This window comes from Cherax quadricarinatus, chromosome 5, assembly GCF_038502225.1.
Source record: "Cherax quadricarinatus isolate ZL_2023a chromosome 5, ASM3850222v1, whole genome shotgun sequence".
Taxonomy (NCBI): Eukaryota; Metazoa; Arthropoda; class Malacostraca; order Decapoda; family Parastacidae; genus Cherax; species Cherax quadricarinatus.
The window spans coordinates 20,161,146-20,172,413 of NC_091296.1; the positions used below are offsets into that span (position 1 = coordinate 20,161,146).

General features: G+C 42.6%; 1 protein-coding gene across 7 annotated transcripts in view; it reads left to right on the top strand.

Moving 5' to 3' along the window:
* The window catches only part of LOC128684817 (protein FAM149B1-like), a 72,724-nt gene that overhangs the window by 8,299 nt on the left and 53,157 nt on the right, over positions 1 to 11,268 (top strand). For 6 of the 7 annotated variants that reach the window (XR_011394113.1, XM_070100955.1, XM_070100967.1 and 3 more), the window contains exon 4: positions 210 to 278. The exons of the other annotated variant lie outside the window; for it this stretch is intronic. Coding sequence is in view for 5 of the 6 variants with exons in the window: in XM_070100955.1 (XP_069957056.1) it covers positions 210 to 278 (69 nt within the window). In the remaining variant the exon portion in view is untranslated. The remainder of the gene's footprint in view (positions 1 to 209; positions 279 to 11,268) is intronic. 7 annotated transcript variants of the gene reach the window in all.

An 11,268-nucleotide genomic window follows, 5' to 3' on the forward strand; every position in this document is an offset into this window, starting at 1 on the left:
CCACTTTGGGCTCTGGTGTTCCTTGGTGTGGAAATCCTTCTCTCAGTTCTGGCAGGTGTCCTTATTCAGTCATAAATACTTCTTGGAATCTTGTATGTTAATAACTTTGTACAATATGCGGTACTCTACTGTACTGTTTAAAATTCTTGAGTTCATGATGTCCTGTGTATTTCAGTTTGAGTGCATAATAAATAAATGTTATTTTCCAGAGCACGAGGGTACAGCCTAAATTTTAAACTCTTACATCTTCTTGAAGATAATGTGGCTCTAGACAGTGTGTGAGTATTCTTTGTCATGTTTATGTAGTGTTTGTATTATATAGTAATTTCCCTGTGATTAATTTTGCAAGTTTAAATTTTTATGTTTGTAGGGGGAAAGCCTCTAATTGTTATAAGCTGGATATGTATCAGATATTCTCTGAAAAGTATGGAATTATGGTGTGTGTGTGTGTGTGTGTGTGTGTGTGTGTGTGTGTGTGTACTCACCTAGTTGTACTCACCTAGTTGAGGTTGCGGGGGTCGAGTCCGAGCTCCTGGCCCCGCCTCTTCACTGATCGCTACTAGGTCACTCTCCCTGAGCCGTGAGCTTTATCATACCTCTGCTTAAAGCTATGTATGGATCCTGCCTCCACTACATCACTTCCCAAACTATTCCACTTACTGACTACTCTGTGGCTGAAGAAATACTTCCTAACATCCCTGTGATTCATCTGTGTCTTCAGCTTCCAACTGTGTCCCCTTGTTACTGTGTCCAATCTCTGGAACATCCTGTCTTTGTCCACCTTGTCAATTCCTCTCAGTATTTTGTATGTCGTTATCATGTCCCCCCTATCTCTCCTGTCCTCCAGTGTCGTCAGGTTGATTTCCCTTAACCTCTCCTCGTAGGACATACCTCTTAGCTCTGGGACTAGTCTTGTTGCAAACCTTTGCACTTTCTCTAGTTTCTTCACGTGCTTGGCTAGGTGTGGGTTCCAAACTGGTGCCGCATACTCCAATATGGGCCTAACATACACGGTGTACAGGGTCCTGAATGATTCCTTATTAAGATGTCGGAATGCTGTTCTGAGGTTTGCTAGGCGCCCATATGCTGCAGCAGTTATTTGGTTGATGTGCGCTTCAGGAGATGTGCCTGTGTGTGTGTGTGTGTGTGTGTGTGTGTGTGTGTGTATGTGTATGTGTGTGTGTGTGTGTGTATGTGTATGTGTGTGTGTGTGTGTGTGTACTCACCTATTTGTACTCACCTATTTGTGGTTGCAGGGGTCGAGTCACAGCTCCTGGCCCCGCCTCTTCGCTGATTGCTACTAGGTCCTCTCTCTCCCTGCCCCATGAGCTCTATCATACCTCGCCTTAAAACTATGTATGGTTCCTGCCTCCACTACATCACTTTCTAGGCTATTCCATGGCCTGACTACTCTATGACTGAAGAAATACTTCCTAACATCCCTTTGATTCATCTGAGTCTTCAACTTCCAATTGTGACCTCTTGTGTCTGTGTCCCATCTCTGGAACATCCCGTCTTTGTCCACCTCGTCTATTCCGCGCAGTATTTTATATGTCGTTATCATGTCTCCCCTGACCCTCCTGTCCTCCAGTGTCGTCAGGCCGATTTCCCTCAACCTTTCTTCATAGGACAATCCCCGTAGCTCTGGGACTAGTCTTGTTGCAAACCTTTGCACTTTCTCTAATTTCTTGACGTGCTTGACTAGGTGTGGATTCCAAACTGATGCTGCATACTCCAGTATGGGCCTGACGTAGATGGTATACAGAGTCTTAAACGAATCCTTACTGAGGTATCGGAACGCTATCCGTAGGTTTGCCAGGCGCCCGTATGCTGCAGCAGTTATCTGATTGATGTGCGCCTCAGGAGATATGCTCGGTGTTATACTCACCCCCAGATCTTTTTCCTTGAGTGAGGTTTGCAGTCTTTGGCCATCTAAACTATATTGTGTCTGCGGTCTTCTTTGCCCTTCCCCAGTCTTTATGACTTTGCATTTGGCAGGGTTAAATTCAAGGAGCCAGTTGCTGGACCAGGCTTGTAGCCTGTCCAGGTCTCTTTGTAGTCCTGCCTGATCCTCGTCCGATTTGATTCTTCTCATTAACTTCACATCCATCATCTGCAAACAAGGACACTTCTGAGTGTATCCCTTCCGTTATGTCGTTCACATATACCAAGAACAGCACAGGTCCTAGGACTGACCCCTGTGGAACCCCGCTTGTCACAGGCGCCCACTCTGACACCTCGTCGCGTACCATGACTCGTTGTTGCCTCCCTGTCAGATATTCTCTGATCCATTGCAGTGCCTTTCCTGTTATGTGTGCCTGGTCCTCTAGCTTTTGCAGTAACCTCTTGGGAGGAACTGTGTCGAAGGCCTTCTTGCAGTCCAAAAATATGCAGTCGATCCACCCCTCTCTCTCTTGTCTTACTTCTGTCACCTTGTCATAAAACTCTAGTAGGTTTGTGACACAGGATTTTCCTTCCCTGAAACCGTGCTGGTTGTCAATTATACACTTGTTTCTTTCCAGGTGCCCCACCACTCTTCTCCTGATGATCTTCTCCATGACCTTGCATACTATACACGTTAGTGATACAGGTCTGTAGTTTAGTGCCTCATGTCTGTCTCCCTTTTTAAAAATTGGGACTACATTTGCCATTTTCCATACCTCAGGGAGTTGCCCAGTTTCAAATGATGTGTTGAAGATCTTTGTTAATGGCTCACACAATATTTCTGCTCCCTCTTTAAGGACCCATGGAGAGATGTTGTCTGGTCCCACTGCCTTTGAGGTGTCAAGTTCGCATAGCAGCTTCTTCACCTCCTCCTTGGTTATATGTACCTCATCCAGCACTTGCTGGTGTGCCCCCCTGTTCTGATTTCTTGGAGTCCTACTGGTTTCCACTGTAAATACCTCTTTAAATCTTGTGTTGAGCTCCTGACAAACCTCTCGGTCGTTTCTTGTGAATTCCCCATCACCCTTCCTCAGTCTGATTACCTGGTCCTTGACTGTTTGTTTTCCTCCTGATGTAGCTGTACAACAGCTTTGGGTCAGTCTTTACTTTTGATGCTGTGTCATTTTCATAATGTCTCTGAGCCTCCCTTCTTATCTGTGCATATTCGTTTCTGGCTCTTCGGCTGATTTCTTTATTTTCCTGAGTTCTCTGTCTTCTGTACCTTTTCCATTCTTTAGTACACCTAGTTTTTGCCTCCCTACACCTTTGGGTGAACCAAGGACTCGTTCTGTTCTTCCCATTATTTCTGTTTCCCTTGGGAACAAACCTCTCCTCTGCCTCCTTGCATTTTGTTGCTACATAGTCCATCATTTCTTGTACTGGTTTTCCTGTCAGTTCCCTCTCCCACTGAATGTCTTGAAGGAAGTTCCTCATGCCTGAGTAGTTCCCCCTTTTGTAGTTTGGTTTTTCCCAGCCTATTCCTGCTACTCTCTCCACTTGGAGCTCAACTGTGTAGTCGAAGCACAGAACCACATCATCACTAGCTCCCAGGGGCCTTTCATACATGATACCCTCGATGTCCGAACTACTCATGGTGAATACAAGGTCCAACCTTGCTGGTTCATCCTCTCCTCTCTCTCTGGTAGTGTCTCTAACATGTTGATGCATGAGGTTTTCCAGTACCACATCCATCATCTTGGCTCTCCATGTTTCGGGACCCCCATGGGGCTCCAGGTTTTCCCAGTCAATCTCCTTGTGATTGAAATCACCCATAACTAGTAACTTTGCTCCCCCCATGTGTGCTCTCCTGGCCACCTCGGCTAGTGTGTCGATCATTGCTCTGTTGCTCTCATCGTATTCTTCTCTTGGCCTCCTGCAGTTCTGTGGTGGGTTGTACATTACTGCAATTATCACCTTATGTCCCTCAGACTGGATTGTTCCTACTAAGTAGTCCCTTTTGCCCATGCCATCCATTCCTTCCATTTTCTCAAAACCCCACTGGTTTTTAATGAGCAGTGCAACTCCTCCTCCCCCTCTCCTCCCTCTGTCTTTCCTGAGGATTTGATATCCGAATGGAAAGATTGAATCTGTTATTATTCTGGTGAGTTTTGTTTCTGTGAGTGCTATTATGTCTGGGGATGTCTCTTTGATTCTTTCGTGCCACTCCTCATACTTGTGTGTGTGTGTGTGTGTGTGTGTGTGTGTATGTGTGTACGTACTCGCCTAGTTGTACTCACCTAGTTGAGGTTGCAGGGGTCGAGTCCGAGCTCCTGGCCCTGCCTCTTCACTGATCACTACTAGGTCACTCTCCCTGAATCGTGAGCTTTATCATACCTCTGCTTAAAGCTATGTATGGATCCTGCCTCCACTACATCGCTTCCCAAACTATTCCACTTACTGACTACTCTGTGGCTGAAGAAATACTTCCTAACTTCCCTGTGATTCATCTGTGTCTTCAACTTCCAACTGTGTTCCCTTGTTACTGTGTCCAATCTCTGGAACATCCTGTCTTTGTCCACCTTGTCAATTCCTCTCAGTATTTTGTATGTTGTTATCTTGTCCCCCCTATCTCTCCTGTCCTCCAGTGTCGTCAGGTTGATTTCCCTTAACCTCTCCTCGTAGGACATACCTCTTAGCTCTGGGACTAGTCTTGTTGCAAATCTTTGCACTTTCTCTTATTTCTTTACGTGCTTGGCTAGGTGTGGGTTCCAAATTGGTGCTGCATACTCCAATATGGGCCTAACGTTCATAGTGTACAGGGTCCTGAACGATTCCTTATTTAGATGTTGGAATGCTGTTCTGAGGTTTGCTAGGCGCCCATATGCTGCAGCCGTTATTTGGTTGTGTGTGTGTGTGTGTGCGTGTGTGTGTTAGTTACCATTTCGTCCTAGGCACATGTCGATGTGTGTGTGTGTGTGTGTGTGTGTGTGTGTGTGTGTGTGTGTGTGTGTGTGTGTGTGTGTGTTAGTTACCATTTTGTCCTAGGCACATGTCAATTAGACACTAGGCCTGTGGTATATGCGTGTGTGTGTGTGTGTTTGTGTACTCACCTATTTGTACTCACCTATTTGTGGTTGCAGGGATCGAGTCACAGCTCCTGGCCCCGCCTCTTCGCTGATTGCTACTAGGTCCTCTCTCTCCCTGCCCCATGAGCTCTATCATACCTCGCCTTAAAACTATGTATGGTTCCCGCCTCCACTACGTCACTTTCTAGGCTATTCCATGGCCTGACTACTCTATGACTGAAGAAATACTTCCTAACATCCCTTTGATTCATCTGAGTCTTCAACTTCCAATTGTGACCTCTTGTGTCTGTGTCCCCTCTCTGGAACATCCCATCTTTGTCCACCTTGTCTATTCCACGCAGTATTTTATATGTCATTATCATGTCTCCCCTGACCCTCCTGTCCTCCAGTGTCGTCAGGCCGATTTCCCTCAACCTTTCTTCGTAGTGTGTGTGTGCATATGTGTGTACATATGTGTGTGTGTGCGTGCATGCGTGTGTGTGTGTGTGTGTCGCTCATTAACCCCTTGACTGTCGCAACCTCCAATCCTGAGGTGTCTCCTGGTGTCGCAAAATTTAAAAAAAAAAAAATTTTCTTATGAAATGATAGAGAATCTTTTCCCGATTGTAATGACACCCAAAAAAACGAAAACTGATGGAATTACGGTCTCGCAAAGTTAGCGACCTCGGCGATATTTACAAATCGGCGATTTCTCCCACTTTGAGCCCTATTTTCGGCTAATTCCATTGTTCCAGTCGACCAAACTCATAGCTATTTCTTTAGAACTCCGTTTTTTCTATCGATTGAGTACAAGAAACTGCCCAGTTACCGATTTCAACTACCCAATAACGTGGTCAGAAATTTGCAATTTGGCCAATTTCACGAAAATTAAAAAATATGACAATTTCAAAATAAGGTCCAGAATGAACAATGCAGACATTCCTGACTCTAAAATAACATTTTCTTTGTTCATCAGTCATGTCTCCAGGTCCCTCTGATATTACTCTTGCTTTCTATTTTGAATTTTTATTCAAACAAAAAAATAGAAGATTTACTGTTATGCAGACTACTGCAATACTGTAATAATTGTATAAATAACATCAACCCATTCATGACTGCATATTAGAATGGCTAGTTGGACATTTATTGGACAATGACATCATTTGTTTACTTTTGAACATTGGCAAAATCAAACATTTCCTCTACTTTGAGCTCCATTTCCAGGTTCTTTTTATAGGAAAATCAATCAAAATCACCTCTATTTCTATAATATGCTTTTCATTCTGTCAAATGAGACCAAGAAAACGAGAATACAACCATAAATACTATACGAAAATAGACCACAAAGTTGTCATTTTAATTAAAAAACTGTCGGAGTTTTTTTTTTCTCATGCACTGCGTGCTCCAGGATTTTTTTATATGGTGCACATTGACCACACAAACCCATTCTCTCACATGTGGGCCTACCAGCTTTCTCCTGCTTGATTTGAAGCCGCTAGAATTTATGAGTATATATACGTCAAACACGGTACCTCGTAAGACGTATATATACGACCGAAACAGTCAAAGGGTTAATGTACACAGTTAAAATATTCCCTAAATGTGAATAATAACTTACTAACTCCATTTCTTCCCTGGGTAGTACCGAGGCAGGGTGACCCAAAAAGAAAGAAAAAACTTTCATCATCATTCAACACTTTCACCATCACTCATACATAATCACTGTCTTTGCAGAGGCACTTGGATACGACAGGTTAGATATCCCTCCAAACTGCCAATATCCCAAACCTCTCCTTTAAAGTTCAGGCACTGTACTTTCCATTTCTAGGGCTCAAGTCCAGCTAACTGGTTTCCCTGAATTCCTTCACAAAATATTACCCTGCTCATACTCCAACAGCTTGTCACATCCTAAAAACCATTCATCTCCATTCACTCATATCTAACATGCTTACGCACACTTGCTGGAAGTCCAAGCCCCTTGCCCACGAAACTTTCTTTACCCTTTCCCTCCAACCTTTTTGGTAATGACCCCTAACCCTGCTTTCCTTTCCCTATGAATTTATATGTTCTCCAAGTCATTCTACTTTGTTCCATTCTCTCTAAATGACCAAACCATCTCAAAAGCCCCTCTTCAGCCCTCTGACTAATACTTTTAGTAACTCCACACCACCTCCTAATTTCCACATTATGAATTCTCTGCATAATATTAACACCACACATTGCTCTTAAAGACAACATCTCCACTGCCTCCAGCCACCTCCTTGCTGCAGCATTTGCAACCCATGCTTCACACCCATATAAGAGTGTTGGTACCACTATACTCTTGTACATTCCCTTCTTTGCCTCCATGGATAACTTTCTTTGTCTCCACAGATACCTCATTGCATTCACCTTTTTTCCTTCGTCAGTTCTTTGGCAAAGGGGTCAAAAGAGATTGCAAAAATTAAAGGGGAATGAATCTGTTGAGTATACCTGGTAAAGTGTGTGGTAGAATTATTATTGAAAGAATTAAGAGTAAAACGGAGAGTAGGATAGCAGATGAACAAGGAGGATTTAGGAAGGGTTGAGTGTGTGTAGACCAAGTGTTTACAGTGAAACCTATAGGTGAACAGTATTTAGATAAGGGTAAAGAGGTTTTTGTGGCATTTATGGATTTAGAAAAGGCGTATGACAGGGTGGATAGGGGGGCAATGTGGCAGACGTTGCAAATGTATGGAATAGGAGGTAGGTTATTGAAAGCAGTGAAAAGCTTTTATGAGGATAATGAGGCTCAGGTTAGAGTATGTAGGAGAGAGGGATATTATTTTCCAGTAAAAGTAGGCCATAGACAAGGATGTGTGTTGTCACCATGATTGTTCAATATACAGTATTTATAGATGGGGTTGTAAGAGAAGTGTATGCTCAGGTGTTGGCATTGGTTTGGGGTTAAAAGATAAAGAATCTGACACAAAGTGGGAGTTGTCACAGTTGCTCTTTGCTGATGACACTGTGCCTCTGGGAGATTCTGAAGAGAATTTGCAGAAGTTGGTGGATGAGTTTTGTAGGGTATGTAAAAGAAGAAAATTGGAAGTAAATATAGGAAAGAGTAAGGTGATGAGGATAAAAAAATTAGGTAACGAAAGACTGAATATCAGGTTGGAGAGTGAGAGTGTGGAGGAGGTGAATGTATTCAGATTTTTAGGAGTGGATGTGTCAGGAGATAGGTCTATGAAAGATGAAGTGAATCATAGAATTGATGAGGGGAAAAAGGTGACTGGTGCACTGAGCAGTCTGTGGAGACAAAAAACTTTATCCACGGAAGCAAAGAGGGGAATGTATGAGAGTATAGTTATACCAATGCTCTCATATGGGTGTGAAGCATGGGTGGTGAATGTTACAACAAGGAGAAGGCTGAAGGCAGTGATGCTGTGTCTGAGAGCAATGTGTGGTGTGAATGTAATGTAGAGAGGTTGTAGTTTGGAAATTAGGAGGAGGTGCAGGATTACCAAAACTATTATCCAGAGGGCTGAAAAGGGGTTGTTGAGGTGGTTCGGACATGTAGAAAGGTTGGAACAAAATAGAATGACTTTCAGAGTGTACAAATCTGTAGTGTAGGGAAGGTGGGGTAGAGGTCGGCCTAGGGAAGGTTGGAGGGAGGGGGTAATAGAGGTTTTGTGTGTGAGGGATTTGGACTTCCGGCAAGAATGCGTGAGCATGTTAGATAGAAGTGAATGGAGACAAATGGTTTTTAGGACTTGACGTGCTGTTGGAGTAATACTTATGAAGGGATTCAGGGAAACCAGTAGGCCGGACTTGAGTCGTGGAGTTGGAAGTACAGTGCCTGCACTCTGAAGGAGGGGTGTTAATGTTGCAGTTTTATAACTGTAGTGTAAGCGCACCTTTGGCAAGACAGTGTTGGAGTGAATGATGGTAAAATTTTTGTATTTTGGGCCACAATGTGTTTATAATAAAAAATAAAAATTCTGTGGTTAACCTCATCCTTCATAAACCCATCCACTGATAAATCAGCTCCCAAATATCTGAAAACATTCACTTTTTCCATACTCCCTCCCTCCAGTACGATATCCAATTTTTCTTTATCTAAATTGTTTGATACCCTCATCACCATACTCTTATCTGTGTTCACTTTCAACTTTCTACCTTTACACACCCTCCCAACCTCATCCACTAACCTTTGCAACTTTTCTTTAGAGTTCCCCAGCAACATAGTATCATCAGCCAAAATTAACTATCTCAACTCCCATTTTGTATTTGATTCCCCATAATTTAATCCCACCCCTCTCCCCAACACCCTAGCATTTACTTCTTTTACAACCCTACCTACAAATATGTTCAACAACCATGGCGACATTACACATTCCTGTCTAAGACCTACTTTTACTGGGAAGTAATCTTCCTCTCTCCTACACACCCTAACCCGAGCCTCACTATCCTCATAAAATCTCTTTAGAGCATTTAATAACTTCCTACCTATTCTATACACTTACAGCATCATTCCCCTATCCATTCTGTCATATGCCTTTTCTCAATCCATAAATGCAATGAAACTTTATCTAAATACTGTTCCTATATATGCTTCAATGTAAACACCTGATCTATACATGCCTTACCAATTCTAAAGCTTCCTTGCTCATCTGCAATCCTGCCTTCTGTCTTACCTCTAATTCTTTTGCTAATAACCCTACCATACACTTTACCTGGTATACTCGGTAATCTTTTTTTTTTTTCAATGAACTGGCCGTATCCCACCAAGGCAGGGTGGTCCAGAAAGAAAAATGAAAGGTTTTCTTTCCAAATTTAGTAATTTATGTGGGAGAAGGGGTTACTAGCCCCTTGCTCCCGGCATTTTAGTCGCCTCTTACAACATGCATGGCTTACGGAGGAAGAATTCTGTTCCACTTCCCCATGGAGATTAGAGGAAATAAAGAAGAACAAGAACTAGAAAGAAAATAGAAGAAAACCCAGAGGGATGTGTATATATATGCTTGTACATGTATGTGTAGTGTGACCTAAGTGCAGATAGAAGTAGCAAGACTTACCTGAAATCTTGCATGTTTATGAGACAGAAAAAAGGACACCAGCAATCCTACCATCATGTAAAACAATTACAGGCTTTCGTTTTACACTCACTTGACAGGACGGTAGTACCTCCCTGGGCGGTTGCTGTCTACCAACCTACTACCTAGACTCGGTAATCTTATTCCCCTAAAATTTTTACAGTCTCTTTTGTCCCCCTTCCCTTTATATAAAGGAATTATACACTCTGCCAATCCCTAGGTACCTTCCCTTCTTTCATACATTTATTAAACAAAAATACCAACCATTCCAACACTGTATTTCCCCCTGCTTTTAACATTAATGTCATGATCCCGTCAGTTCCAGCTGCTTTACCTCCTTTGATTCTTTGTAATGATTCACACACCTCCTCCACACATCCTGCTCTTTTTAACTCCTAATGGATGTTATACCTCCCTGTCCAGTGCATGAAATTACTGCCTCTCTTTCTTCATCGACATTTAAAAGTTCCTCAAAATATTCCCACCATCTACCCAATGCGTCCAGCTCCCCATCTACTAACTCCTCTACTCTGTTTTTAACTGACATATCCGTTTGTTCCCTAGGTTTTCTTAACTCGTTTATCTCACTCCAAAACTTTTTTTTATTCTCAGCAAAGTTTCTTGGCAGTGCCTCCCACTCTATCATTTGCTCTCCTTTTGCACTCGCTCACCACTCTCTTCACCTTTCTTTTACTCTCCATATACTCTGCCCTTCTTATATCACTTCTGCTTTGTAAAAACTTCTCATAAACTACCTTTTTTCTCTTTTATTGCACCCTTTACCTCATCATTCCACCAATCACTCCTCTTTCCTCCTGCACCCACCCTTCTATAGCCACGAACTTCTGCCCCACATTCTAATACTGCATTTTTAAAACTATCCCATCCCTCTTCAACTCCCCCACTACCCATACTTGCACTAGCCCACCTCTCTGCCAATAGTTACTTAAATCTCACCCTAACTTCCTTCTACCTTAGTTTATAAACTTTCACTTCTCTCTCTTACTTACTGTTGCCAGTTTCCTTTTGTCCCATCTACCTGTTACTCTAATTGTAGCTACAACTAGATAATGATCCGATATATCTGTTGCCTCTCTATAAACATGTACATCCTGAAGCCTACCCATCAACCTTTTATCCACCAATACATAATCTAACAAACTACTTTTGTTACGTGCTGTATCATATCTTGTATAACTTATTTATCCTCTTTTTCATAAAATATGTATTACTTGTTACCAAACCTCTTTCTACACATAGTT